The 27,791-nt window shown below is 58.8% G+C and overlaps 1 protein-coding gene across 1 annotated transcript in view; it reads left to right on the top strand.

Moving 5' to 3' along the window:
* Positions 1 to 27,791, top strand: part of COL22A1 (collagen type XXII alpha 1 chain) — a 176,173-nt gene that overhangs the window by 12,846 nt on the left and 135,536 nt on the right. The window contains exons 2-6 of the mRNA XM_037048599.1: positions 582 to 745; positions 4,105 to 4,671; positions 22,187 to 22,261; positions 26,053 to 26,164; positions 27,453 to 27,576. Of these exons, the coding sequence (XP_036904494.1) occupies positions 652 to 745; positions 4,105 to 4,671; positions 22,187 to 22,261; positions 26,053 to 26,164; positions 27,453 to 27,576 (972 nt within the window). The 5' untranslated portion in view covers positions 582 to 651. The remainder of the gene's footprint in view (positions 1 to 581; positions 746 to 4,104; positions 4,672 to 22,186; positions 22,262 to 26,052; positions 26,165 to 27,452; positions 27,577 to 27,791) is intronic.

The following is a 27,791-nucleotide window of genomic DNA, read 5'->3' as shown; positions in this document are numbered from 1 at the left end:
TGGACATGAAAGTAAAATGCGGAGAAGGGAAAATACACTTAGCTGATGAACCTCATGAATCAAAGAAATGCACAGGAAGCAAGAACCAAGCTCCTATGGCACTGGCAAAGTGTGAAGGGACGATCAAGCTCGCTGCCGCCCGTGTGGGACCCTGGGGACACCCCCACACCCCCAGATGGCTGGAGGGGCAGAAACCAGTGCCACTGCTGGTAAAGCAGTTTGACGATCTCAACAGGACCCTTTCCAAACTCACGGGACATCCTAAGCCGTTTCCACAAACCTGCCCTAAGACGCCAACTCAGTATACACAAAGACAGGTGCAAAGCTGTCCTCTTGTGACATATGAAACTGATAAAATAGCCTATTAAGTGCCCGGAACATCGTAAATAGAAAACCCGATGGAGACAATGGTGCTGGTGCGACAGGTGTGGCCTTGGGTGGTCAGCCCCAAAGGGGCCTGTGGGCCTGTTCGCCAGTGGGTGGGTGGGTGGGTGGGGGACAGATGGAGTCAGGGGAGGGTCACACTGTTGGCGGGCAGGAGTGTCAGGACCTCCTCTAAAAGCGTGTCTTTCTTCACACAGGAAATGCTCCCGTAGAGCCTGACGGTGACTCCTGCTGGCCGGCAAAAGCGTCTCCCCAAGCATCAGAGCCATGGCCCGCCGGCGAGGCCACGCCGCGCCCTTCCCCCTGTGGATGCTGCTGCTGCTGTGGGGCGGGCCCCCCGGCTGCCGGGCCCAGAGGGCAGGTGGGGCTGCCAGGCTGTGTCTGGCTGGACAGACAGGGCGCTCGTCTGTGCGTATGGGAGCATTCGGCATGCGGGTGTGCCCGTGCGTGTGCCGGTGACTGAGTACATCGGCTGCCCAGCCAGGGCACGCCTCTGTGCATATGCGTGTGTGAGTGTGCGTCTGAGAAAAGTGAGCTATCTGATCCCGTCTTGAGTGAATCCCAGAGTGTGTCGTGAACCTGTCCCTCTCAAGTGCCTGTTGGGTTTGGGGGCAGTGGTTAGGGCACTGTCGTGTTGACATATCCCATTGCCATGTCCTGTAAAGGCTTTGGGGCCATTCCAGGGAAAATGGACACACTGGGTCCGGCCGGGAGAGGTGGCCAGGGCAGGTGTGCAGGTGATGCAGGAAGCAGGAAAATTCACTGGAGAAGAGGAAGAGGGGTGGGTGGGGAGCCCTGACCTGCCAAGCTGGCTCTGCTCACCTGTCCCAGGGCCTCCTGGAGGAAGGCACCATGGGTGCGGAGACACGCAGGACCAGTGGAAGTACTGGGCACTTGTCACTGGAGAGCTGGATTAAAGCGTCGCCCTTTGTAGAGCGCCACCTGCACGTAAAGCTCAACCCAACTTATAGCTCCTCTGCACCAAAGCTCCGCCCCACGTAAAGCTCCGCCCCACGTAAAGCTCTGCCCCAAATGAAAAGTTCACCCCATAAATCCTGCCCCATTGAAAGCTCTACCCCCAGGTAAAGCCCTGTCCCACGTAAAGCTTCAAATCCACTGGCAGATGAGGAACACAGGTGAGGAGAGGCCAAAGCCCCATGAAGGTGAGGCTGGGGACACACATTCTGAGCTAGACCGCTGCTGTTTTCCCTGAGCCTGCAAGATGGCAAAAAAGAAAGCAAAAGACAAAACCCCAAAGGCTTGTGTTTCTGTGTCATTGCTACAACGTCTGCTGAGTATTTTCCTTTGCCCGAGACTCTCGAAGTGCGACTTGCTGGATACCTGTGGACATCCGGTTTTGGGGGAGTCCTGTGGATTCATGTGCACCAAGACAAGCCGCACAGCACAGTTGACACGCAGGATTGCACATTTCAGCCGTGGGAAGGCCGAGGACCGGCTTTTCCAAGCCGTCATTTCATAGGGGAGAAAATGAGGCTCCAGGAAAACGTCATCTGGTGGGGTCACTTGGCCTTTACCTGTGGCCCAGCAGAGGCCAGGAGCCAGGGCACCCGCCCCCAGGGTCGGGGTCCTTCCCCAGGCCTCACACGTAGCTCTTGTGTGCCTGCAACCCAGTTTGCTGTCCAGGCACCAGGAGGAAATGCACGCAGAGCTCCCAAGGGCCCCTTGGTGAGGTCTCCTGAACAAGTGAACTTTCTGCAGCATTGAAACTAATTTGCTCAAGGATCACAGCCCACGCGCCAGGCCCTGCCTGGCCTGCAGCAGTGAGTGTGGTGAACAGGCTGGGATGTGATTGTCCTGAAGACAAAAGGATGCCGTTTCTGTCGAGGAGAAAGACTCCCCAGGAACCATCCAGAAAGACTCCCCAGAAAGACTCCCCAGCAAGCACGGTCCAGAAGCTCTAATTCTGTTGGGGATCAATCCCGGCTCCCCACAGGCGGGTTGCAACTTGGATCACAGAACAGGAGGGCAGGGTAGCGGTGGAACGGTCCAGAGCGAGTGCCGATTCAGGCTGGGACAGGGAAGTATCTGTGTGTGTGTGTGTGTAGCTTTATTGTTATTCTGCTTTCTGAACTTAATCCGTTGTTTATAAATAGAAAATCAGCCATACAAAATAACAAAATTGACTCATGGTTCTGCTTGCCAGAGGTAAGCAGCGTTTCTTTTTGCAGGGTCTCTCAGGCATGCATACACACTCCCACACAGACACACACGCTTTTCACCCCTGATGATGCACTGGGAACGTGTATCCGACAAGGGTTCCCTGACAGCCGTCCCGGTCAGGCCCGCCCGGCTCTCTGAATGTGAATGCAGGTGATCGGTGCCTGCGCCCTACCACACGGCGGGCATGCAGCTCGTCTCCAGGCTGTTGCTTGTCAATGCTGCCCTGAACTTCCTTATATCTCTCATTTCCTCCCCTTCTATTTATCCGGTTATTTTCCTGGAGTAAATCACGAGATTTGGAATTGGTGGATCAAAAGATTCATGAGGCTTTGAAGACCCCGAGAAGCGGCGTGACAAACTCCACAGCCACCGGCCCAGGACACAAGCGCATTCCCTTCACCTTCCAACCGCTGCCTTTGGTCTTTGAGAGTTTGGCCAAGCTGACAGCCGGGCAAAATGTGTGTGTGTGTGTGTGTGTGTGTTGGTTTTTATTTTGTGTTTACCGGCCAAATATCTGTGCCCGGTGTTCCCAGAGGCTTGGTCAACTGTCGCTCCTGGCATGGCCAAGCCCCAGATTCTGGAAGAGTCGAGCGTGGGACTTCTTGGCAGTGCCCTTGGGTGTTCGCACAGCACTTTGGTATTTAGAAAACACTGCTCCTCATCATGTAATTATAAAATGAGGGTGAGCAAAGTCAGTCCTCGCTGCTGTGAGGGCCGGAGATGAACTGTATAATATTGATTCTTGTTTAATCAAAAGCATTGTATAGGTAATACGAAATTTGTATTTGTATAGTTATTATAAAAGATCAGCATATTTTATAAAGCGTTATAGAATTCTTCAAATTTGCATTTAAAATATATGAATGCAATATAGTTCATGTGATTTCTAACAGTGAAGTACAGTAAAACTGTTTTAATATCCAACAAGAGAGCACTGGCTAAATAAATTATGTTTATCCTTGCAGTGGACTCTCTGTAGCCATGGAAACCGGCATTATCTCACTGAAAACGGGTTTCCAGCACGTTGCAGGGAAAACAGCTTATGCATCAGCGTGTCTGGTACAATCCCACTTCCGTCAGTAACTACGTGGAAATAAAGGGAAAATGATCAAGTGTGCGCACCGTGGTTAACAGTGGTTCTCTCTGTGTAGATGGGAATATGAGCATTTCACATATTTTTTGATGGCCTTTCCCGACTTTTCTGAAATGGGCATGCATTTTTTCCTTTTTGTGGCAGGTTTAAAAAATAATGAACTTACTTGTAACCACGTAGTCAAACAAATGGACACAGTGTTGGCCCCTGAATGTGAGTCACTTTCCCGTAAGACTGTCAGCTGACCTCTCCATAACCGAGGGGACACTCATCACGTGACAGGAAACTGCGGTGTGCGCTGGACAAGGCCACCTGCCCGAGGGGGCCGGAGTGGGTGGGCGTTGGAGGCAGGCGGGCTGAGCCCGTGGCCGCATATCCAGGGCCCCCAGGACAGTGCTCTTTCCACACCCCGCTGACCCAGCTCGCCCTTTCTCTTGCCCTTGCAGGCTGCAAAACTGTCCATTATGATCTGGTGTTCCTGCTGGACACGTCCTCCAGTGTGGGCCAGGAGGACTTCGAGAAGGTCCAGCAGTGGGTGGCCAACCTGGTGGACACCTTCGAGGTGGGCCCCGAACACACCCGCGTGGGGGTCGTGCACTACAGCGACCAGCCCACCACGGCCTTCGAGCTGGGCCACTTCGACTCCGGGGAGGCAGTCAAGGCGGCCGCACAGTCCCTGGCCTACCAAGGCGGCCACACCAACACGGGGGACGCTCTGCGCTACATCACCCGCCACAGCTTCTCCCCGCTGGCCGGCGGCCGCCCGGGGGACCGTGCCTTTAAGCAGGTAGCCATCCTGCTGACCGATGGCCGCAGCCAGGATCTGGTGCTGGAGGCGGCGGCCGCGGCCCACCGGGCGGGCATCCGCATCTTCGCGGTGGGCGTCGGGGAGGCGCTGAGGGAGGAGCTGGAGGAGATCGCCTCGGAGCCCAAGTCCGCTCACGTCTTCCACGTGTCCGACTTTGACGCCATCGACAAGATCCGGGGCAAGCTGCGGCGCCGCCTTTGTGAAAGTGAGTCTGCTCGCTGGGGACGGGGGCGGGGCCGGCTGGACAGGCTCGGCTTCTTGAGCAGGGATGGGCTGTGCAGCCAGGTTGAGCCAGGCCTCTCTGCACACGACTGGGGGTGAGGGTAGTGGCCCGAGGCCACCGTTTCCTGTGATGTAAGAAACCCAGTTGTGCCTACACACAGCGGGTGCCTGTCACTAGGGTCCCGTCCAGTCCCCTCACTGCCAGGGCTGCAGTAGCAGCAGGGCAGCTAGGGAGGGCTGGGGTCCGGCCCCACCCACCCGTGGAGGTGTTGCCGCCAGGGCCTCTGCACCCAGTGGGCAAAGGTGGGGCTCCCTCTGCTGGTGAGCCCGCCTGGAAGAACATGGGCACAGACGGGCTTGGGGACTGACCCAGAGACCCTGACTCAGCCCCTGCACCATGTCAAGGGGGCTGCTGTCCCAGAGGGCTCAGCTGCTGACCCATACCCTCTGAGGTAACCCCGGTCTTCCAGCTGTCTGTTTGCAAAGGGACTGTGGCTGGGGGTGGGGCAGAGGGAGAGCCCGTGACCCTAGGGTGCTGACCTCTGGTAGGGTCATCCTGAGGGCAGCCCTTCCCCAGGACGGGGAGATTGACGTGGGTTCTCCCAGGCCCGCCTGCCTCTGTCTCTTCATTAGGATGACACGTCCACCTTGGAAGTCACTCACTATGGGGCCAGTGCTGGGTGACTTCCCATCCGGGGCCAGCAGATGGGGGCTGGGAGCAGTCTCAGCTTCCCCTGCCGACTTCTTCCCTGGACTGAGACCCTTTGGTGGAGGAAGCCCAGAGGGTCCTCTCTCGCAGGGGTGGTGGAGGAGGGGCCAGCGGTGGAAGCTGCTGGGTGTGACTTCTGGTCACAGGGATGCGCCTGGCTTGCAGCCCGGTGGCGCCTGAGACTGAAGGCTTGTGGTTTCTTGACCACTCCATGACTCTTTTCCCTGTGTCCGCTCGCCTAAGCACCAGTCATTCACACACACTCCCTGGGGATCTGCTTGTGGGTGCCCTTGTGCAGGCTGGGGTCTGTAATGAAAATGACACAGGCTCTGCCCGCAGGGTGGTCGCAGTCCAGGTGGTTAAGGAGAAGACGCACAGAGGGTGCGAAGCTGCCTGGGAGCAGTCCTCACTGAGGGGCCGTGAGGTCGAGGAGCAGCAGCAGGGAAGCAGCTGAGACAGGGGGTAGCTGGAGCCCTGTGGGCGTGGGCAGGGGCCTGCCCGCAGGGAGCAGGAAGATGCCCCTGGACACTCCTGCTTTCTCTCTCCTCCTCTCTGGGTGCTGGTGCCCCACACTGGCCCGACCCCGTGAACCAGCGGCCCACAGAGGGCCTGGCAGTCAATGTCCTGGGACTCACAGCAGGGTGGTGGCAGAGAGAAGGGACATCACGGGGAGCTAAGCGGGGCTGCCCACACGAGACAGCTCTCGGTGCCTCTCAGGGCTGTGTGAGCCTGCAGGCCTGGGACAGGGGACTGGGACAGGGGACTGTGACCAGCAGCGTGGATTCAGTCCGACAGGAGCGTGGGCCCTGTGCACTGGCACTGCAGCCCGGGAGCGGAGACAGGTGCCCTGTGTGAGGCCCAAAGCAGGAGCCTGTCTAGCATTTGGGAGTCGAGTTGGATTATACCCCACTCCCTCAAGGAAAGGGGTTTGATCCGTGCAGGAAGACTGGGGTCGGGGGGCAGAACCAACGGAGTGGGAAACAGACTCGAGCCGGCCGGGCCCGGTCCGGCCCAGCCCAGCTGAGCCCTCTATCCCCTCGTTGGAGAAGCTCACACTCCACCCCGGCCAGCCTTCTCCCACTGCCTGAAGAGACGTAAGATTTAAGTCATACTCTGCCCTTGGGGGGATCTGTTTTGGTAAATACAGCTGTCAGCTGACAAGGGCCAGCTCTATTCTGGTGACAGGGGGAAACAAAATCGGGTCATTGTCACTTCAGTTAGAAACAAAGCACAATGAAATAAAACAGCTGACCATGACCCACTGAATGCACATAGTAGGATGGAATGAGGAAGCGTCACGAAACCCCAAACAACCCGGGATCCCGTGGTGCGTGGCAGAGACCTGCGGGTGACGTCACCACCAGAACAGCGGCTCCTCTCAGTGGGCTCCTGCGCTTTATCCGCGCTGGGCCTGTCTTCCGCTCAAGGGCTAAAGCTTCTCCAGGGCCCAGTCTGCTCCTTGTGGTGCCCCAGGGCCTGGGACAGAGCTGGGTGTGCAGGAACAGTTGCTGCCATGTCATTTAAAGGAAGTGAAGGGCAGGGGCCAGGCGACCAGCTTTGCACCTGCTGTCGTCCTTGCTTGTAGAAGGAATCATGATTCCAGCGAGTCTGGAATCATAACCAAGGATAATGGAAATTTTTAACCCGTGCGTATTTTGGCGAGCAAATGAACAGTTAGGTTTTGAGGGTCCGTGAAGGTCCGGGAGAGGCGCCAGGGTGGGAGACACCTCCCTGCCTCCCTGCCTCCCAGCCTGGGGCAGACACAGTGGTGGAGGGCCCCAGCTGACTCCACTGGAAGCGACTAGAACTGAGGGCCAGCCGTTCGCAGGGCACCAAACCCAGACAGCACTTTGCGTGGCATCGCGTCGCACTCTGCCCCAGCCCCGGTTGTCGGCACTGGGGCTCACACGTGGGGAAACCAGTGCTGGGACCTGCGCTGCCAATGCTCGTGGCCACTGACCGTTCGGGGCCGATCCAGGCTGAGAAGTGCCCGGGGAAATACATGCACTAAATTTTATAGATTTAGTAGGAAAAAGAGAGTAAAGCCTTTCACTAATATTTTTATATTGGTTATGTCTTTACATGATGATTTTTGGAAATTTAGGGTTAAATGCAATATATTCATAACATTAATTTCATCTGATTTTTTTGTTTATTTTTTTTAAACATGGCCACCAGGAAATCTAACATTTCATTTCGCATAGGAGGGTCCCCCTGCGAGCAGGGTCCCCTCCAGCTCCAGGGGGGACCCATAACCGGCCCCTCCAGGGTCCCAGGGCACCAGGTGTTTAGCCCTCATTCAGTTCAGAATCCACTGCCTGGGTGGGAGTCCTTCCCAGTGACCCTTCCATAGCCCTGGCCCAAATCTAGGCGGGAACCTGCTAGAAAAAAACACCCGCAAACTTGGGAGTAGAATAACATCAGCAACAGCAACCAGCAGCCGATGCTATTAGAGACGGATTTCTGAGTGCCCGGGGCCTCTCCCTGCGGCCCCTGCGGTCTGCCAGGGGGCTTGGCCTGCTGTCCCCTGACCTGGGGCTCACCCGGGGAAGCCGCACAGGGTCACGGCATCAAGTCCTGCCTCTCCTCGGCCTGACAAGGTCTCCAGGGGACACAGTCTCGGCGTGGTTTCCTGCGGCGTGTGGGGCGGATGCTGACGATGGGCCCAGCCCGAGGACACTGGCTGTAATTAAGAGCTTTCTCCACCCTGGGCTCTGTCGTGGCCACAGAACAACTTTATATAGCTTATCAGCTCGCCGTCAGTGAGCCTGCGGAATGCCCGCTGCTGCTGAGAGAGCCGCCGCCTACTTCTATTTTGAGGACACTGCAGTGGTCCTCTATCCCCCCCCACGGACAAAGGACACCTTCCTGGGTCCTGTCTTTCGGCTCTTGGACAATTGGGCTGAGATGTGAGGGTGGATTGTGGACAAGGAGGGGCCCCTCCCATGCTTTGGGCGCCTTGTCTCGTGGCACGTGGTCACCCTCTGGGGCCGTCTTGTGGGTGTGGTTGTGACCATCTGTGTCGCCGTTCCGGCGGAAGCTGTGACCACTGGGTGTCACACTTACCATCCTGGCACAAGGAGAGGCAGACGGACGGACAGGACGTGGAGGTTAATGTGCTGTCCTCCTACAGTTCTCACCGGAAAACTGTGGGTGTCTGCACCCCAGCTCTGCGTTTGGATTCGTGCCAGCCTCAGCTCCCTGCAGGGGGCTCACCCCTCCTCACAGACCTGCTGGAAGGAGAGGGGTCGCTGGCCTGGGGGTGGGCAGGGGTATTCATGGAGGGGTCCAGCCTCGCTCCTCACTGTGGCCGGGGACAGCGCGCTTCACCTGCTGAAGGAGGCGGTTGTTAGGTTCACATGGAAGTTTGTAGCTTCTTTTGGTGGAGGGAAGCATGTCTGGGGGATAACGGGACTTCCTGGTGTGGCTGGGCACAGAGGGCATGGGCCTTGCAGATGCCATCTCCCAACAGCGGGCGTTGGAAGGGGCCTGCTTCCAGGGTGCTCTTGCCCAGAGAGGAAGGGAGGTGGGTGATAAAAATTGATGGGTGAGGTGATTTCCAATAGTGGTAGGTGCTCTGAGGACAAGAAAGCAGGACCATGTGACAGGGTATGTCAGGTCACAATACGGGAGGGCCTCTGAGAGGGGAAAAAGTTAAGTTGAGCTTGGAATGACCTGACACGGCCATCTGTGCAGAGACGTGGGGGCCCAGAGTCCCCTTGGAGGAGACAGTGAAAAGTAAGGGCCTGGGGCAGGCGTGGAGCCGCCTGCGGGAGGGGTGGAGGTGGGGGGCAGACCTGGGGGTGGGGGGCAGCAGCCGATGTCCCCAGGAGAAAGCAGAACTGACCCTCATTTCAGGGGGCAGCAATTGGGCCCAAGCCCTGTGGCTCGGCTTCCCCGAGTTCCCACGACAGAAGGAGGCGGGTCCCGGGCTCGGCTGCTGTCTTCCTCAGACTGGAGCGGAGTCCACCTCAGCGCCCTGCACTCCTCTGACCCCTGGAAGGCCCAGCGGTCACTCCCAAGGGCCAGCTGTCAGCAGGTCCGGATGGCACATCCAGCCCAGGAATTTCTTTGGGCCCAGAGTCCCTGTAGGTCAGACTGTTATAGTCATCAGAGAGGGTACAGCCTTGCTGTGTCACTGTCCCCATCTCCAGTGGACACACTGTGTCCTTCCTGACCACCCCTCTGCCTCCATCCTCATGCCCCTCGGCCTGGCCCCGAGTAAACTCAGAACACACGCACACACACCAAACACACATGCACACACCACACACATCTGGGAACATGTGTGTGCCCGCGAGGTGCCCCACCCAGCAGGAGCCCTGGGCGGGTCCAGGCCCAGAGGAGTTGGTGGTAACACCAGCTGTGGCTTTGGAGCCGCCACGTGGATGTCTGTGGCTTGGCCCCTGGGACTGTGCCGGCCTCAAGAAGCAGTTCAGGCCAGGGCCCCACCCTGTTCCTGCAGGTCACTGGGAGTTCCTCCTGGCAAAGCCTGTCCCAGTCAAGGTCACCGTAGAAATAGTAATTGGGCTAATTAATTCTGGTGATGTGTTGAGAAATTTTATTAGAAAAATGACCAAGACTGACGAAACACTAAAAACCACCCAAATTATTTTTAATTTGTTTATACCACAGCTGGCTCTGGTCAGCCAGGCCCAAGCTGGAGCTGACCCCGGGGGGCACTTTGGTGCGTGTCCCCGCCTGGCCCCTGTCTGTGCCAAGACTCCGTGACCCATGTGTCAGAACCCTGAGGGCCTGCCTGTGGTTCTGTGGGGCCAGGGAAGGTGGCCTGCCTCACTCTCTATGACGAGTATGTCCCACTCAACTGTGGGAGCGGGTAGCCTTGTGTCCTCAGTCCTCCCCAATGACCCGCTGTCCCTTTGCTTCTGGGATGCTGCCAGGCCAGGCGCTCCGGCTCACGGAGGTTTGATTGTGTGTTTCACACGGTAGTTCAGTTCTGAGTTGGTAAAGGGACAGTGTACAGTGGCCACCGCAAATTGGTACTTGCAAAAAGTATCTGTGTGTGTGTATATATATATACACACACACACATATGATCTTGTGTAAGTGGATGCCTCTGTAATTAAATACACGGAGAAGTTTTGCATGTCTGCGTGCTTCTCACGTCCTGACTGATCCTGTCTCACACTTTCCGGGGCAAGTGGCAGGCTGCGGTCACATCATATTCAGGGGCTTTCCAAGAAATGTGGCTGATTAATGACGGTGTTTCCGACACAGCCTCACAAGGCCTAGAAGGCTGTAGGAATGTGGCTGTCAGAGTGGCAGTGTGTTCTCGTCTGACTGTGAAACGTGTCAGTCTCTGCCCTCTTAGTTATAGACTGGCTTCTCCAAGTGCGCCTGCACCCAAACACATGCACACACACACAGCTACACTCACACGGAGAGATGCATACATGCTCAAGCACACAGGGGCAACACACGCCACTCATACACACGCTTGTATGCCTGCACATCCACACACATGCACACATGCACTTAGGATCTAAAAATGGGGTGCTCAGCCCCCTGCCTTCAGCCCCTCACCCTGCAGCAGCCTGCACGCAGCTGCTTCCTGAAAAATACAGCTTCATAAAAATCAGCGTGTTTCGAGTGTCCGCCTGTGCTCGTGAAAGCCCTGCGTGAGTTTTCTGGACACCTGACAGGCTGGTTGGGCTGCTGCTGTAACAGACGCATGGGCAGAGCATTTTGTTTGTTGGTTTTTAACCACACAGATTCTTATTTACGTTTGTAAACAACCAGGTGTGAGAAGGAGTGGGCAAGGGCGATTCTGTGTGAACAGTGCCCTGGGGCCGCCCCGAGGGAGCCCGGCAGGCAGGAGGCAGTGCTCCCTGGCAGGGAAGGTTCTAGAAGCCCTCAGCATCTGCTCAGCATGTGTGCCTTCTGCAGCCACCTTCTGCTTCAGAGGCCCGACTCCCACCTTGTGCCCCACCTTGTGCTCAGGTCAGGTGGCTGGCAAGGTGCTCATGGGTGGGAGCAGGGCTGCGAGCAAGGTCTGGGGCTGTGAGTGAGGTTGGGGGGCTGCATCAGGCCAGAATGCAGAGCCAACACCCCCACCCCATGCTCAGCTTGCCTGAGCCTGCTCCACACTCGGGCAGCCCTGACCCGTGAGAGGCCTGGGCAGGAGAACAGGAGGGCCTGCCTGCTCCCTGCTCTGTGTTTACGGGTGAAGATTAGAAGGCACTCCAGAGAGGATGCTCGTTATGCTAACCTGGGAGGCTGGCCTGTGCTTGGAACCCTTGGGCCCTTTGCACAGCACGCAGGGACACTGCCCGGAGAGCCACACCCTGGCCCTGGCCCCGAGCCACAGCCTTGCCCACTTCTCTTTACACCTCCTGTTCCATTGGTCTTGCACCATGGGGGCCTCAGGGACATGTGAGGACACCCTGAGACCGAGTTACAAGATTAAGCTCCATCCGAGACCCCAGCCAATTGTCCTCCCAGCCAGCAAAGCTGTAGGGAGGACAGGCGGGCTAACACGCTGGGCTGGAGGGGGCACTGCTTTGCTTCCTTCCATCCTAATCCCTGGGACCCAGCCATTTATATCCCAGTTCACAGCCTGGAGGGTTAGGCTGATGGGCCTGGGTTTGAAGTCCTGTCTTTGCCATTGATCATCTCTTATTATTTGAACTCTGTGCACGGTTTCCTCATCTGTAAAATGGGTGGGCCAGTGCCACTCGCCCCCATGAAGGTTGGCATGAAGGTATGAAAAGAGAGATGGAGGGGGAACTGGTGCCCAGGGTGAGACATGGTGGAGGGGACAGTTCCCATGGGGCCATGTCTGGAGAAAGAACAGGGGGGTGCAGGCCAAAGGGAGGAGATTCAAAGCTCATTCCTGAGCACATTCAAGAGTGACATTTCAGAGTGGGGGACTGAGGGAACAGTGGGTGGCAGGAGAAAGTGTGTTCCTGTTCTGAACTCAGTGTGTTTTAAGTGGTTTCAAGGCCATGTGTGTAGAAAATTCAAAGAGGGCACCGGAGACCTAGAGAAGCAGGGTGGGAAGAGGGTGAGGCCGTGAGGCACCCGGTTTTAGGAGATGCTCAGTCTCGGGGGTCCTGCAACGTCATGGTGGGCACTGGCAGTGAGGGCTCTTAGATGAGACGCCCTGGACCCTCGGTGGCCTCCCCCGGCCCCACTGCAGGGGGGACGTAAATGGGGTGCCTTACACCGCACAACTGGACGGAAGCAGCTGGAAGACCAAGTCAGGGTGCAGTGGCTTGAGTGTGGGGTGGGTGCAGGGGCTGGAAGCCAGGAGATGGGGGTAGAGGCTTGACCTGGTAACCAGCACACGGTTTTGCCCTCCCGAGGACACCGAGGTTGGAGAGAGTGGGCAGCGCGTTCGCTAGAAAAAGGAGGGGGAGCCACCTACAGCTGAAGGGGGTCCTGCCTCCAGCAGTTCACTCTCCAGGTGTGGGGGCCGGTCGGCGCCGGAACCAGGCTGCGGGCAGGAAGTCCCCAGCCACAGAGGGCACAGTGCTGACGGCCCTTCCCTCATACCCAGCCCAGGCTGTCCCCTTTGGCTGCAGATCCTCGGAGAAGGTGGCAGATGGCAGTTTCCAGGGCCAGGCCAGGTGGATGATGACGCTCTGGATAGAGGCGGCCCTCCTGGGCACGGCCCCCTCCTGAGTGTGCGCACCCTCCTCGTCCCCCAGCCCTAAGCCCTTCTCTGGTTCCAGCCCTGCCTTTGCCAGCTGCGCTGGTCTGGGGGAGGAGGGGGGGCTCAGCTGTTCCTCATTCACACATGGCTGTGGTTCCCAGTAGCCCCACCGGAGTCCCCGCAGGAATGCAGCCGGGGGCCAGTCCAAAAACCCACCTCCACTCACCCTTGGGGATGGGGCTGGCTAGGTCCCCCTCTGCCCAGGGCCTGGGACCTGGCTGTCTGCTCCTATAGGGCGCTAGAGGGCTGACCCCGATGCCTGCCCACTCCTGGGGGCTCTGGCTGTCCTGTCCCCTGGGCTTGCCTTTGTCATTGGTGTTCGGATTCTGGGGACATGACCCTGAGCCAGGACACAGATAGGGCTGATCCCAGGAATGGAGAGCATGTGGCCGACTAGAAAAAGCAAACAGTGCCATATCTGGTTTGTCCATCTCCCCGAGAGCCACAGACTCGCCAGGGAGGAGGCAGGAAGGACCCTGAGGGAGGAATTTGGGGCTTTTTCAGTCATTCCGCTGTTTTTCCGAGACTGAGGGGAGATGGTTTGGCTGGGCCATGGTGTGACTTAGGGTCAGCACTGTCCCGGAACCTGGGCATCCTTCACGCAGTTTCTTACCTTCTCTCCCCTCCTTGGCTCCAGAGTGGGCGTCTCATCAGCCCCCCCAGATTCTCAGGACGCACTGCACTTTGCCACTGCATTGTCACCAAATCCACGTGGGACAGGGGAGGTTCTGTCCCTTGCCTGTGGGTGGGCCCCGCAGTCCTCTCCCTTAGGACCCTGCCCCTCACGCTGAAGATCCTGGGGTGCCCCCACCCTGCTGATGCTCTGGAGCTCAGGGTTTGTGGGTGAGGGATGGCAGACTGGGTGCAGGTGATGTCGCACTCAGCACCCCGGGCCCACGACGAGAGTGAACAGGAGAGAAAGGAGGCCCGCTGTGCGGTCGGGGCGGCCTTAGGCCAGAATCTGGCTCCTCAAGCACTTTCTCCTGACCAGCCCCTTTGGGGACCTGAAGGGTTGATGTAAGCATGGGTTCTGCAGCAGAGCTGGGCCCACTGGCCTCCTGGGGGCCTGGAAACAGGTGTGGTGCTGCAGGCAGAGAGCACAGGTCCACCCCATCCCCTGGGGGGGAGCACACAGTGCAGAGACCGTGGGGGTGGAGCTTAAAAGGCTGTTCGTTCCCACTGAGCTGACGGGATCCCCACCCAGGGCATGACCTTGGGTCAGAAGGTTGGCGCCGGAGACAGAAGGCCAAGATGGTGCGAGGGGGAGAAGGTCAAGTTAGGAGACACATGCCCTCGCCCCAGGGCTGGCGTGCCGGTGAAACTCACCGACAGAAGAGGAGGGGCGCACTGCACGACCCCTCAGAGGGTGGTGCTTGTTGGCCCTGCCGCCGCTGCGACCTTTGCGGCACAGGGTGGAGGCTGTGGACAAGGGCCTGGGTCTGGTGGGGACGGCTCTGTGGGGCCGGTCAGGCTTCGTCCTGATCCTGCGGCCTGACTGTACATTGTCAGAACATGAATTCCACCAAGAAGCGCCTTTCTCATGTGTTCCCTCCCAGCCCAGCTCAGCCACCAGCCATTCCGGTGACAGTCATGTGCCGCCTGCCAGACTTTAGCATGCGCTGGGCGGGCCGTCGTGGGGGCTGAGCATTTCAGCCAGACCTGGGTGTGAATCCTACCCCTGACATTTCCTGCCAGAGGGATTGTGGATGGGCCGCCCAGCCTCTCTGAGCCTTGACGACCATACACCTCAGTGCTCGTCAGCTTCAGAACTTGTCAACCTGGCACTTGTCGCATTTTGATGAGAAAAAACCGTTTCAGCACCGGGCACTTGCTCGGGACTCGTTGCACTTGCTGGAACTTGTGTGAATTGTGATGCTGCCCCAGGAGAGAAAATGCCGCATCGTTCCGTACTCCCCATTTTCAGCACGCCTCCCGAGCTCAGACGCGTTGGCGACCGAGGTACCACCATACGTGTTCATCTGTAAACTGGGAAGGGTGCAGCCCCCAGGAAGCCCACTGAGAGAATTAAATGGAACCCCCTGGAATGCCGGCTTCAGGAGAGCAGGACCTTTCCCTCCCCAGTGGCCTTTTTAGCATCCAGGCTACAGTCCTGTCCCAGCGGAGGGCAGACACTCAGGACGCATCACGTCCTACACGTCCACTCCCTAGTGAGGCCTCCGATGCCACACTCAGGCCCCCACCCATCACATGTCATGTGGCAGGCCCACAGGTTCTGCTCATCAAAGGGGTTCTGGGGGGGTCCCCACAACCCTTGTGCTACAGATGAATCATTAACCCCACCCCGGCCTTTCCTCTCCCCCTCGGCCGTCCACGCAGCACGCACCAGGATTGGACATCGGGGCACCGGTGGACAGGAGGTGGGAGATACCGGGTCACATCATCCTGGGCCTGAGCCCTGGATCCGGGCACGTGGGTTCTTTCCCTTGGGGACCAGTCACTGGATCTTTGAGCCTCTGCTTTCTGTCCTGAAAGTCTCACTTGGGGCTGGAGTTGCAAAATGGTATGTGAATGCGCTCGGTGCCCGAGAGTCAGGCACAGGTCTTGCTTTTTCCTCCCCCTCCGAGCTACCTGCTCCTCGTGCTGAGGTCTCTGGAGGTCTTTCCAGCACGGCCGAGTCCCTTGGAACAATGGGCTGGTGGGTTTCAGGAGGAGCAGGAGGCGGCCAGCGCACAAAGCTGCTCATGGACCCCCAACTTGGAAATAGAGTAATTAGCATCTTTCTAATTTTCTTGGTGAAAATAATTTTAAAAATCACTGGAGAGGAAAAACATTTTTGTGGAAATGAGACATGTTTTGGGAGCGGCGGGAGCAGTGTGTTTCCCTGGAGAGTCCTCATGAATCACTGCTAGAGGCAACATGGGTGGGCGATCACTCCCTGAGTGGGGGGGCGGCAGGGAACGAGGGAGGAGGCTCACCCTGGCAGCTGCCCGCCCTGCCCCTGTCCCCTAGGCCCCTCCACTCCGGCTGCTGCCCCACCGCTTAAGCCCCCGGGATCTGTGCACCAGCCTCCCATCATTTGGTGCTTGCTGCCCTATTCTGGTGGTGAGTGTGCAGGGCTCACACACCATGTGACCTCCATGTGACCTCCGGACCCTTCGCCTTCCTCTTCCGTCTCACCAGCCTCCCCTCCTTTGCCTTTCCTCCTCCTCTCCCCCATGTTTTAATGCCGGAGGCCGGGGACCTAGTTTGGAGATGCCTCTCCCTCTCTCTGGGTTTCTGAACGATCTGCTCCGCTCCCACAGCTGTAACCACTGTCTGTGCACCAGCTGCTCTCCAGGCAGAGGCCTTGAGCCTCTGCTGCGGGAGGTCCTGCAGTCTCTGGTGACACCTACTGGTGCCTGATCTGAGGACACTCCCCTGGCGGAAAAGGAGGTCCAAGGGATCCCTGACGACCACTGCCTTCTACCTGGCGTGCCCTCTCCGGGTCACCCTGAGTTCCAGAGCCCGACCCAGCATCTCCCTGCCTGTCCCTCTCCCCACTCATTCCCTGGGGGAGCTTCCCTCCCAGCCCCCAGGGCAAACCAGCCCCTCCCTCCCCAGGGCCTGGTCCTGGCTGGGTGGGACCTGCTGCCTGTTTGCTCTTCCCCTGGCTCTTCACATCCGCATTAGCTCTCAGTTCCGGTGTTGCTCAACCGAGAGGTTTGTCCAGACCAGCATACCTGACCTGCATCTTGGCCTCCAACCCCATGGCCCCATCACATCGCCCACGGACTTCACCCACTGCACTGATCGCGTGACGACCAGCTTGCGGTTCTCTCTCAGTCTCTGTGTTTGGCACGTGGACACCAAGAGGGCAGAGCCCTCTGTCCTGTGTGTTTGCTTGCTGACTCCTCATGCCAGAATGTAGGGGCTGGCACTTGGCAAGCATGTGATGGTGGCATGAGTGAAGGAGCGTGTGTATTAGATGCCAGTGTCTGATCAGCGACTTCCCCTCCACTGTGCCATCTGATCTCCAGGATGACCTTGGATGGGAATTAACCCCCCCCCCCCCATGGACTTTTACACCTGTTTCTGGCCTGGAACCTCAGACACAGGAGGAGAAGCTGACGTGGTCTAGGTGAGGTCTGCAGCCCTCGGACCTGCTCCTCCCACCTGGGGGACGATGCTCCCCTTCGGGGCCTGCTTCAGCCTCCCTTTGCCCCAGGGAGCTGGAGCATGCTGGGGCTCGGAGAGGGGCGATGGCCCTGTTGGGGCCTCTCTTGTCACTGCATCCTTTGCCTCTGGAGGCTTCAAACGAATTAGCACGCTTTTCAACCCACACCTGTGCCAGCTCCTCCTGGGACAGAGGACGTGTGGCTCTGATCTCGAGGACCCAGGGCTGTCGGCGGGTTCAGGGGGTGTTTCTTTCTGGCTGTGTTCTGTCACTTCCCACCGCTGGCTTTTATGGGAGAGAACGGGGACTTGTTCTGGGTTGGTGCCAGTGGGGGGCAGGCTGGTGTGTCTGCGGTGTGCCCGCCCTGGGTTCCCAGTCCCCACTGCATGCATGTAAGTGGGCACAAGTGGTCCAGCCTTAGAACACACCTGAATTCTACTGGCTGGGAGCAAGCCCCTTCTACAAGTTGGGGCCTCCACAGGAGGCAGCAGGCTTTGGAGACAGACCCACTTTGAGCCCCAATGGGCTGGATGACCTTGGGCAGGTGACCTTGGAGAGACTGTGTGGGGTCGTGGTCAAGAGCCTCTGCCAGAGCCAGCAGGCTGACTGTGCCGTCTCCTAGTCTGTGGCCTTGAGCAATCCGTCTCCTAACTTTCCTGAGCCTTTCTTTCCCCTTCTGTAACCAGGAGCACCTACTCGATGAGGCTGTAGTGAGGGTTTGATTCAATGTGGTAATGTATTCAACACCTGGTGCAGAGCAAGCGTGTCCATCTGCTGCTCACAGCGGTGACTCTGTCCCCCAGCAGGGCAGACACAGTCCCGCACAGCGCCTGGCCCTGTGGCACTCGGTCCCCGGGAGTGAGCCGTGAGGGTGTGATCATTATTCACAGTGTTCCGGCAGCCCGGCTCAGAGTCTGCTGGCTGCACAAAGTGGGGATGTGTGGACGGTCTCCCCGCTGGCCCGGGAAGCCGGCTGCTGTCTGACTCACCTCCCCCCTCCGCCTCCTCCCTGCCCACGCGGAATGTCAGCACCTCGCCTGTGGTTAGCTGTCCTCAGCAGCGGCTGCCGGGGGGTGATAAATGGGCAGCGGTTGCTTCCTCTCCCTGCTTACCCGCCTGTGGGGCTCCGCTCCCGCCTCCTCTGGTCCTGCCAAGCTCCTAGACAGGGGCCCCCATGTCTAGCCCTAGGTTCCAGGGGCAGGGATGCGTGATTTAAATTCAGATGCTCCCGTCTCATGAGCTTCTTAGCCTCAGTTTTTACATCTGTGTAATGGGAACAAATTGACCTCCTCGGATGGTTGTCGTGGCTAACGTCCCGATCAGGGTGGTGGCCACACAGTAGGGGCTCCGTAGTTGCCAGGACCCTCTTCTGCCAACTGGAGATACCCTTGGCCGAGAGCCCGGGACGCCATGGCTGTGTGTTCTCCAGGCAGAACCATGGGTGTGTCCGTGCAAAGCAGAGGGACACCGGAGACCATCGTGTGCCGCTCTCCTCCGGGGATGCGCGGACGCACTCTCCTCTTTGCCATTTTGTAAACCAAGGACGAGCTGACGTGTTTTTCCAGAGAAACTGCAGTGAATTCCTGGGGTGTCCCCTGGGGCAGCAGCTCGGACCAACTGGAGTCTGGCCTCTGTGGAGGGCTGCTGGTGAAACAGAACCTGCCCTGGGGGAGGAGAGGCCGTTTTTCTGTCCGGAAGTCTGGGATGTTCTACTCACCCAAAGACCGCGGGGAAGACGGGCATCGTGGGCGGCACTACACGAACTCTGAGAGAACAGGGTCTTTGTAATCAGCCATGTCCTTGTCAGTCCTTCCCAGCGTCCTCGTGCTTTTGCGGAGGAAAATCAATCAACTGGGCAGGAACTAACTGCATACACTTTCTGGTTCCCGAGGACGTACCCGTCCTTCACTCCAGGGCTGCTGCTTCTGTTGATCCTCTGTGATTACCTGACGCATCCATATTTATTGGGGTAGTGAAGGCAATGCGGTCTGTCAGCAGCCCTGTCCCCAGAAAAATAACGGGCCTGTTCTCACCACCCTCATCAGCTATCCTGGGTGTGGGAAGGAGAAGCCGGCCGTCACGCCCTTCGGCCTGGATTATCCATGCAGCTCAGAGAGCAAATGCCTGCGAGTCTGGAGCACACTCAGCCGCGAGTAGAGAAAACCTAACCACAGTGGCTTGGGGGAGCGGAAGCTCACTTTTTCTGTGCTTTACACCTTGGCCAGGGGTTGGAGTCCTTCTTGCCTCCATTCTTCTGGGTAGCTGCCCCTCCCTGACCAGACAACTTTTGACGGAGGCTAAAGGGAGCATAAACTTGCCCAAACCATCCGCCTATTCATCCTCCTCCATTCGGAGAAGCAGACACTTCTTAAGAGACCACGCCTCTCCCAATCAAAGCAAACTTCTCTTCTTGGTTTCCTTGTTCAGAACCGGGTCACCTGTCCATCCCTAGCTACAAGGGAGGCCGGAAAGATGGGGCCGGAGTAATCGTAATTGGCTTAGACCAACCAAGCACAGCTTTTCTCCTTGGGCAGGAAACTTGGCCATTCTGAGCAAAAGTGACGTTCTTTTAGCCAGGAAGGCATGGGGAAATGACGTTAGGTTGGCGACAAAGGTGTCTGCTAGCCTGCACAGCAGAGTCCAAGAGCTGGTGAGCTCTCTCACTGGCTCATCGACATCAGGATCAGCCCGTGCCCGGAAGGCTGTCTAGTCCCCTGCTCAGCATTTACTTCTCAGTTCAGGTGCCCCCAGTCATTTCTCTTCTGCATGAACTCAAGACCCATCCACGGGTGGAGGGTGAGGGCAGCGTCGATGTAGGGTTGCACTGAGACCTGGCCAGGTCCACAGATGCCCACTCACCGGGGAGGCAGACGGGGCGACAGTGCCTTCAGAGCGACACCTCAGCTCCAGGACACGGGCGGGGAAGAGGGCCTCCTCCCCCAGGGTGCATGGACCTCTCGGCCACCAGAGTAAGGTGACCCCTGGTGGGGGCTGGAGGCTGAGGAGCCTCTCAGAGGTTTCGAAGGAAGAGCCCGTGGAGCGAGGAGACATGAGGGTGTCCTGCAGCTCTGACACTTTCCCAAGTTTCCATGACCCAAGTCTGCCACCAGGGTTAGTCCACCAGTGCCCTGAAGGCAGGGGCTGTGACTTACCGGCGATCCCTTTAGTGTGTCCCCAGAACTAACTAGCTCAGTGCCTGGAACATCACTGGAGTTCTATGAGTGTTTTACTTTGAATTAATGTGCTAATGTGGAAATAAACAGATCATTATCCAGACACGGGAATATCTTGGCCAAAGGACATACTCACAGGCCGAGAGGTCCTTCGGATGCTAACCTGCCTCCCTGCCCAGCAGGTGACCCTGGGGCCCCTGGGGAGGTGGCTGGATGGGGTATTTTGGGAGCCCTTTGTCCTGACTTAACTAAGTCAGCTATAAATTGCCCCTTAAACCTCTGTGAGCCTTAGTGATGTCCCCACAAGGGGGTTGGCAGCCGGTGTGGGGGAGCTCTGACATCTCGGAGAAGAGTCCCCACCTTTTCTGGGCCCAGGGTCTTCAGACTGTCCTTGCCCGCTGGGCTTGGGGACCGGGCGGCTCCCCTGGGACATTTGCAGAAACAAGCTCAGAGGCTCTGCCTGCTCATAATCAAGGCTAGCACCTCTGAGTCAACTCATTTTAAGTGACGCACCATCCCCAGCCAGCCGCTCTGGCCGGCTGCCAAAGTTACAGTGATCGATGGCCACCCCACAGCTGCCGCTGGCCTGGGTACCGCCATCTAAATACTGCACAGCGCCTGCCTCCTCTGCAGCGTCTGGTCCTGGATAGACGGCTCGGTGCGTGCTCCAAAATAGCCTCTTCCACGGGGCCTGTTAGACCTCCTGGTGCCTTTGAGGATAAACACCGAAAATAGCTCCTCTCAACTCAGGAAGGATCGCACCCAATTGCCCTCACTGCTGATGGGCGAAGGGGCCCTGCATCTTCCGCAAACTTGAATGTTTACGCCCCAGATTATCACAAGAGGCCATGGGAGCTGGTGGGAGGGTGACATGCCTATTGCTGTGTGGCTATGACACGAGGTGTGTGACCAAGTGGCTTTGTGGGCGGGAGGGCCCACGCCAGGTTGCCTCAGGTGTTGAGAGGGGCCTCCACTCCTGTCCCCGTCTGGCTGTGGGCGTGGCCTTGCCTGGCGCTCCCAGCAGCCCTGGGGCCTGCGTGCTGCGGGCTTTGGAGAGCTGCCCATACTTCAGACACTCTCTGCAGACCTGGAGGTGAGGAGGACTCGCAGGGAGGCCGCACCGGGCCCAGGACCCCCACATGCAAAGCTGGTGCTCGTTCTGGGGTGTTTGGGACAACTAAGAGAGTCCTCTTTCCTTCCAACTTTTTCCTTTTAAGTGGGGAATCGTGAGGACAGTTGGGTGGATGTTCACGTCACATCCTATGATGAAGTAAATAGTCTTCACTGCATGAACGACTCACTGTGGCCTGTGTGTGACCAAGCAGGGTCTGCGTCCTTCTGGAACCATACCTGATGCTCCAGGGCACCTTCCTGGCTGCCCCCACACAGCACGACCTGCTCACGGACGTCCCGCCAACTTGGACTTGCCCATATAGCTTCAGGCCTTTGCTCGGAGGTCCCCTGCCTGTGTTTCTGGGACTCAGTCTGGCTGAATCTGACCACTCCTTTCAGAGGGAGCCGCATCACCATTGCTGCTCCCCCGACCTCCACCGGCCGTGCCCTGAACCCCCAGCCACCCTCGCCCTTGTCTGTCACTTGTCACCCTGTTGATCACATGGGTTTGGTGTCTGGCTCCCTGCCACCGAGGACACTCTGTGCCCCTCCTGGTAGGGACCAGGCCTTGTTCATATTTCCTTGGCTCCGGGCACTGGACACCCAACATGCTGTAAGATCGGGGGCAGGGGGTCCGTGGGAGGTCACGCCCCACAGCCTGAGTGTGGGTCACACCGGCTCACCCGCCTCTCTCTTTCCTCTTGCTCTCCTCAGATGTGCTCTGCCCCAGCGTCCGTGTGGAAGGAGACCGCTTTAAGCACACCAACGGCGCAACCAGGGAAATCACAGGTAAGAGGCGCAGTCTGCTGGCCTTTCCTTGGCGCTCGCAGGGCCTGAGCCGATCCCCCTGGGTGCAGGGCTGGCCTCGCCGGCCCTGTGCCCCCGCCTCCTGCCTTCAACCGAAGACCTCACAGGACGGTCCGAACAGTGCAGGTGGCAGCTGCCATCCGCACACTGCCCAACAGTCGGAAGTGCAGGTGTTCCCTTTGGGGCTTGGTGGGGACCCTGTGGGACTCGCTGAAGACTGTGCTTGCATGAGGGAGTGGGCGAGCAGTTGGTGAGTGGGGAGCGAGTGATTGTCAGGACGAGCAAGAGGCTGAGTAAACAGAGGTGGCAGGAGTGAAGCAGAGAGTGAGTCAGAGTTATAAATACTCCGGCGAATCTATGGCTGAGAGAACAAAGGGACGCGTGGCCACGGCCACTCCTCACGGGCTCTCTCTGTCTGAGATGGGACCTGCTGGCGACGTCATCATAACTGGGGGCCCCAAGTGGCCTCGCCATCGTCATCGTGAGAAGGGCGAGCATCCATTCACCCCTTGCTGCCGCCCGGAGTCCTGCAGAGCACTCTGCTGCGTGATCCGGGGACGCGTGCTTCCGTGGAATCCACGGTGTCCATCGGGAGCCCTGAAGTGTCCCCTCCCCTCCGTGGGCTCTGAGGTTCTGGGGAACAGGCCACACTGCCAGGCGGGTGTCAATCAGCACAAGGGCACGCCCGCTGTGTGTGCAGCCCCGAGGGCACAGAGAGCTCGCGACACCCAGCGTCTCCTCTCCTCACCCCCGGCCCAGAAAAGAGATGCAGCCTGGAGTAGCCGAAGTGGGGGTCACGGAGAGGTGATGCCTCGGGCTTGCCGACTGCATCGTGACGGGGTGACTGGAGGAGGAGCTTTTCTGCTCTGGAGCCTCACCCCCAGGTTTTCCCTTAAATGACTCCGGCTATTTTTAGGGCTTTTCTGGGCAGGAACAGATGAGGCAGCTGCAGGCAGAGAGGGTGGACTGGCCCGCAGCTCACCACCTGGGGCCTGGGGTCCATGCCCTGACATCCCCGAGGCTCCGTTTCACCGACTGTGACAGTGGGTCTGACCTGGGGTCTCTGAAGATCCGTCTCGGCACTGACAGCAGATGCGAGCGGCTGAGGGTGTCCCGCACTTTTCCTGGGAAGTTAGCCACTCCACGCTTCGAGACGGGCCCAGGGCAGCGTGGGTATGCAATCTGTCCTGGGTGTCTCTCCCCTTCCACACAGGCCTCCGTATCCAGATAGCCTCCAATCCCAAATAGTCAGCAGCCCCACGGCTTCTTCCCTGCCCTCCGCCCCCACCCCTGCCCCATCTTTCCACGTCTTGTCCTCGCAGCCTCCCGGCTCCTCCATGTCCGGCTGCCAGAGTCACCTTCGAAAATGGAAACCAGATTATGTTTCGTCCCTGCCGTCAGGCCCTTCCACGGCTCCCCAGTGCCTGCAGAAATACATTCAAACTCTCCCATGTGGCCGGAGGAACCCAGCCCTGCTTTCTCTGAGCCAGCGTCCCCTCGCCGTGTCCCCTGACATCCGATGTAGCCAGGGTTCCCAGAAGGAGCCTGGCTGACTCGGGTCCAGTGACCTTTGCACGCCCAGCTGCCTTGTGAGGCCTTTCCTCCTCCTCTCTCTGCTCAGGTTTCACTTGTTCTCCATGTCCAGGCAGCGCCTTGCCTCCCCTGGGAAGCCCTCCCTGATTGCTCCTCGCGTGGGCAGAGAAAATAGTCCCTGTGCTCCTATACAAGCCCAGCCATTCCCCCTCCTTATCATTTAGCAGCGCCGCTTATCTGTGTGTCTGTGTCCCATCAGGCACCGAACTTCGGGGGCTGGGATTTTGTCCTGTCCATGATTGGAAACTGAGCAGCCGGTGGGGCCCCGACTGCGTAGGAGTCGTGGGGTCTGCGAGCCCTTTCCTTCTCTCCCCGTCTGTCCCCACCAATGGTGCCACAGACAAGGACGGCTACAAAAGCTCCTGACTGACTCAGGCTGGACCCCTGAATCAGACCGCGTCCCATCCCTCAAACTGCTCTCCACCTCTTGGGGGCAAGTAAGCCATGTGTACCTTGGCCAGGCCCCCAGAGACCCGGGGCACAGTCGTGTGCCTGGTGCCGTCCACACCTGGCACAGTCTCTCGAAGTGCGGACAAGGAGGGCAAGCAGGGAGCAGGTGCAGCCGGTGGACTCTGGGTTCACGGGGTCCCTGATGCCGGCGGCACCTGCTGACTCTGACTTCAGGGAGCCGCGCCTTGCAGGTTTGGCGTTAAACGGTTGCTCCTCTCTCTTGCGGTGCCTTGCACCCCAGTCCATTCACCTCGGGAACATTTTTCACTCTCCTTCGGGGCCCTTGTTTATTTCAGGCAATTCATCTTTTCTCAGGGTGCCCTTTGCTGCCACCTAGTTAACCAGAGTTTCTGATGTTTAAGTCTTTGTTTTTGTCCATTGAAACCAGTAAAAGTGGAGCCAGGAACTAGAGCACGGGTTTATTTTTATAAAACTTTGTTTTTAGTCCTCCCGCATATAACTGCCAGGGGGTGCCCCCCTCATGGGGGCGATTTCTGGGGGCCGCTGTGAGGCACAGGGACACGCCTGCTGCTCTCACCCCTGACTCGCATGGGACGGTGTTGGGTGCACGTCCACCAGACTCTGAACACAGGCTGACACTTCATGGGGGCCTCCAGGGGCCAGGCCTCCACACGCAGCAGTTGCTATTATTCATTCCGTACAGACAAGGGGCAGGGTTTTAGGGGCTGAGTCATTGTACCAGAGTCACGGAGTGGCAGGGCCTAACCAGGTGTGTCTGGGTGACCTTCTCTCTTCTCAACCTTCGCTCCCTAAATGAAGCTGCCAGTATCTCATGACCAGCACCTCTTGCCTCCACTGCAGAGCTCCCAGGTGTTGGCCGCTTCAGAGTGCTGCCCACCTGAGCCAGGCTGGTGGCCATGACAGGTGCGGGTACCTGGGACGTGCAGCCCTGCCCATGGCATGCACTGAGTCCTTGAGGGGGCAGGCCTGTGTCTCTGTCCGGCCACCTGGATGAGGAACGCCTGAGCGTACTGACATGCCCCTCCCAGTGCTGAACAGCCTCCGTACCCAGGCCAGACTGGCTCCTGCACCCGCTCCCGCCGACTCTGCCTACTCTGGAACAGGACCCGATCCCTGAGCAGCCTTGATGCCCTTGACTGCTTGGGGTCCCTACCATGGAACCTGGAATGTGGGGCCCTGCAGGGTGTACTTGGCTGGTCACCCGTTCCCAGCCCTGGGACACTTGCAGCTGCAGGGCCTGGTGCACTCAGCAGCCCTTCAATCTTCTCCAATGTGGGTGACCCATCAGTGCCACTGGCAGGCCCCAGTTGGGGATGCCGGGTGCTGTGAGGTGCCAAGCCCAAGGCTCCAGGGGCACCTTGTGCCTTCTGTCCCCAGACAATGCTTGAAGAGCAGCCTGTGTGAGGGAAACGTCCCCTGTGGGCTTCCTGCCCAGGGGTCACAGCCCCAGGGGTCACAGCCCCCGGGGTTGCAGCCTTCCACTCCGCTGCCATCCTGGACCTCTGCCGGGCTCACTTTTTGGTGGAAGGCCCAGCACTTGCCTTTCTCAGCACTTTTTCCTGGGAGAGGAATCGGACATGGAGGCTGAACCTCTCCTTGCTCACTGTGGCTTATGCACACGCCCGAATATGCGTTCGAACAGGGTCCCCAGGGCAGGCAGGCAGGCTGCCTCTGCGGAGAGGGCTGGGCTTCTCCTTGGTCTCGCTGCCCCTCTCTCTGCTCTCACCCCAGCTCTTGTCTTCGCACAGGTTTTGACCTGATGGATCTGTTCAGCGTGAAGGAGATCTCGGGCAGGAGAGAGAATGGGGTACAGAGCTCCTACGTCCGCTTGGGCTCCTTCCCAGTGGTGCAGAGGACCGAGTGAGTGGCCATCCCTCCTTCCAGACCAGCCCAGGACGCCTGGGCAGTCGGCCTCGGCCACATCCTGAGCGCCCAACAGGCCTCTCCCCTCTTCAGTGCCCTGGAAAGCCACTCGGAGATGACACCACCCAGCCCCTGACCTGGAAACTCAACCTGGCTTTTAGCAGACTTGTTGCCATGGCCTTTGTTGGCTCCCTGGCCCGTCCCCAAATCCCTCCATACAGTCCCTCGTCCACGCGTGTGGTTCTCTGTCAGCGTGTTGAACAGAAGACATTTGCGGTTACAGGTCCAAACCTGCGTGACATGGCAGGCAGAGTGACACCCAGCGCCACGTAGTTGCTGTGGCCAGTGAGGACCCACTTTCAACCCTGACTGGGCGCCTGGCTCTGCACAGGTTCCCAGGTGGCCCTGTGCCTGTTGACAAGTGGGCCCACTCCCAGCTTAGGTCTGTGCACTGAGACTCAGAGGGGAAGGACCAGGCTTTGCCAAAGGCAGGGTCCCCGAGGGTCCGCAAGTCTGAGAATCAGGAACCCAGCCGCCTCCGCATTTCCCCTCCTGGCGCCCTGGCCAGACGGCTGATGGAAGCCAAAGCCGTGTGCGTTCTGGCAGCTCCCTGCACCCTGCTCCTGGAGGTGCAGGGCTGGTGGGTCAGGAGAGCGACGGAGGCCAGGCCCCTCTGTGCAAGCCGCCCTTGCCTGGCTGCCTCAGCTACAAAGAGATCAGAACCCCTTCTTCACAGCTTCTTAAGAGGGACAACGTCCCTTCTGAATTGGAGTGGAGCTGCAGGGAGCTGGGGAACCTCCCTAGTTCGGGGGCTGGCTCCATGCTCACGGGAACCCTGGGCTCTGTGGAGATGGAGGGAGGATGCCTGGGTGCAGGGACAGGGACCAGGTGGGACAGGATGTCTCAGGTGGGCTGGGCTGCCGAGTAACGGCAAGGAGAGGTGGAGGCTGGGACACTCTGCTGCCTTTGACCCCGGGGAGTGGCAGTGTGGCATTTCTCGTGGGTCCTGTCAAGGTCAAGATGCTGGAGCTGGAGAGATGGACTCATCTGCCGGTGGACTTGAAGGGGCCGAGGGTGGGTGAAGGGGCCAGTGGAGGGGCCACAGGGAGGTCTGCCCGGGGCCTCCGGGAGGCCCTGGTGGAAGGAGAGGCAGTGCAGGCAGGTGGGATTTAGAGACGTTTAGGAGGTACCGTGGGCGGGACTCAGGGCCCGGGGTACGTGGGCTTCCACTGCAGCTCTGTTGCCCTCACTGAGCCTGGCACCCTCTGTCTCTGTCCCCCTCCAGGGATGTGTTCCCCCAGGGTCTGCCTGATGAGTATGCCTTCGTCACAACCTTCCGCTTCCGGAAAAGCTCTCGGAAGGAAGACTGGTACATCTGGCAGGTCATTGACCAGTACGGCATCCCACAGGTATGAGCCGCTCCTGGGCCTCCGGGGTAGGGGGGCAGTGCTGCCCCTTCTGGCGTCCTCCTCAGGGGGCTGGCCAGGCCCACCAGCCCCTCTCTGTTCCTGGTCTTGGCCTCCGTCCTGGGTCCAGGGGCTGGAAACGCAGGAGCCTGGGCCAGGAAGCCTGCGGGGAGCATCACACCAGCAGACAGGTGCAGCTTCTCCCAGGGCGGGTCAGG

Source organism: Sturnira hondurensis, unplaced genomic scaffold (genome assembly GCF_014824575.4).
Source record: "Sturnira hondurensis isolate 20B ecotype Veracruz unplaced genomic scaffold, ASM1482457v3 Scaffold0006413, whole genome shotgun sequence".
NCBI classification, from domain to species: Eukaryota; Metazoa; Chordata; class Mammalia; order Chiroptera; family Phyllostomidae; genus Sturnira; species Sturnira hondurensis.
This window is presented reverse-complemented; position numbering and strand designations above follow the sequence as displayed.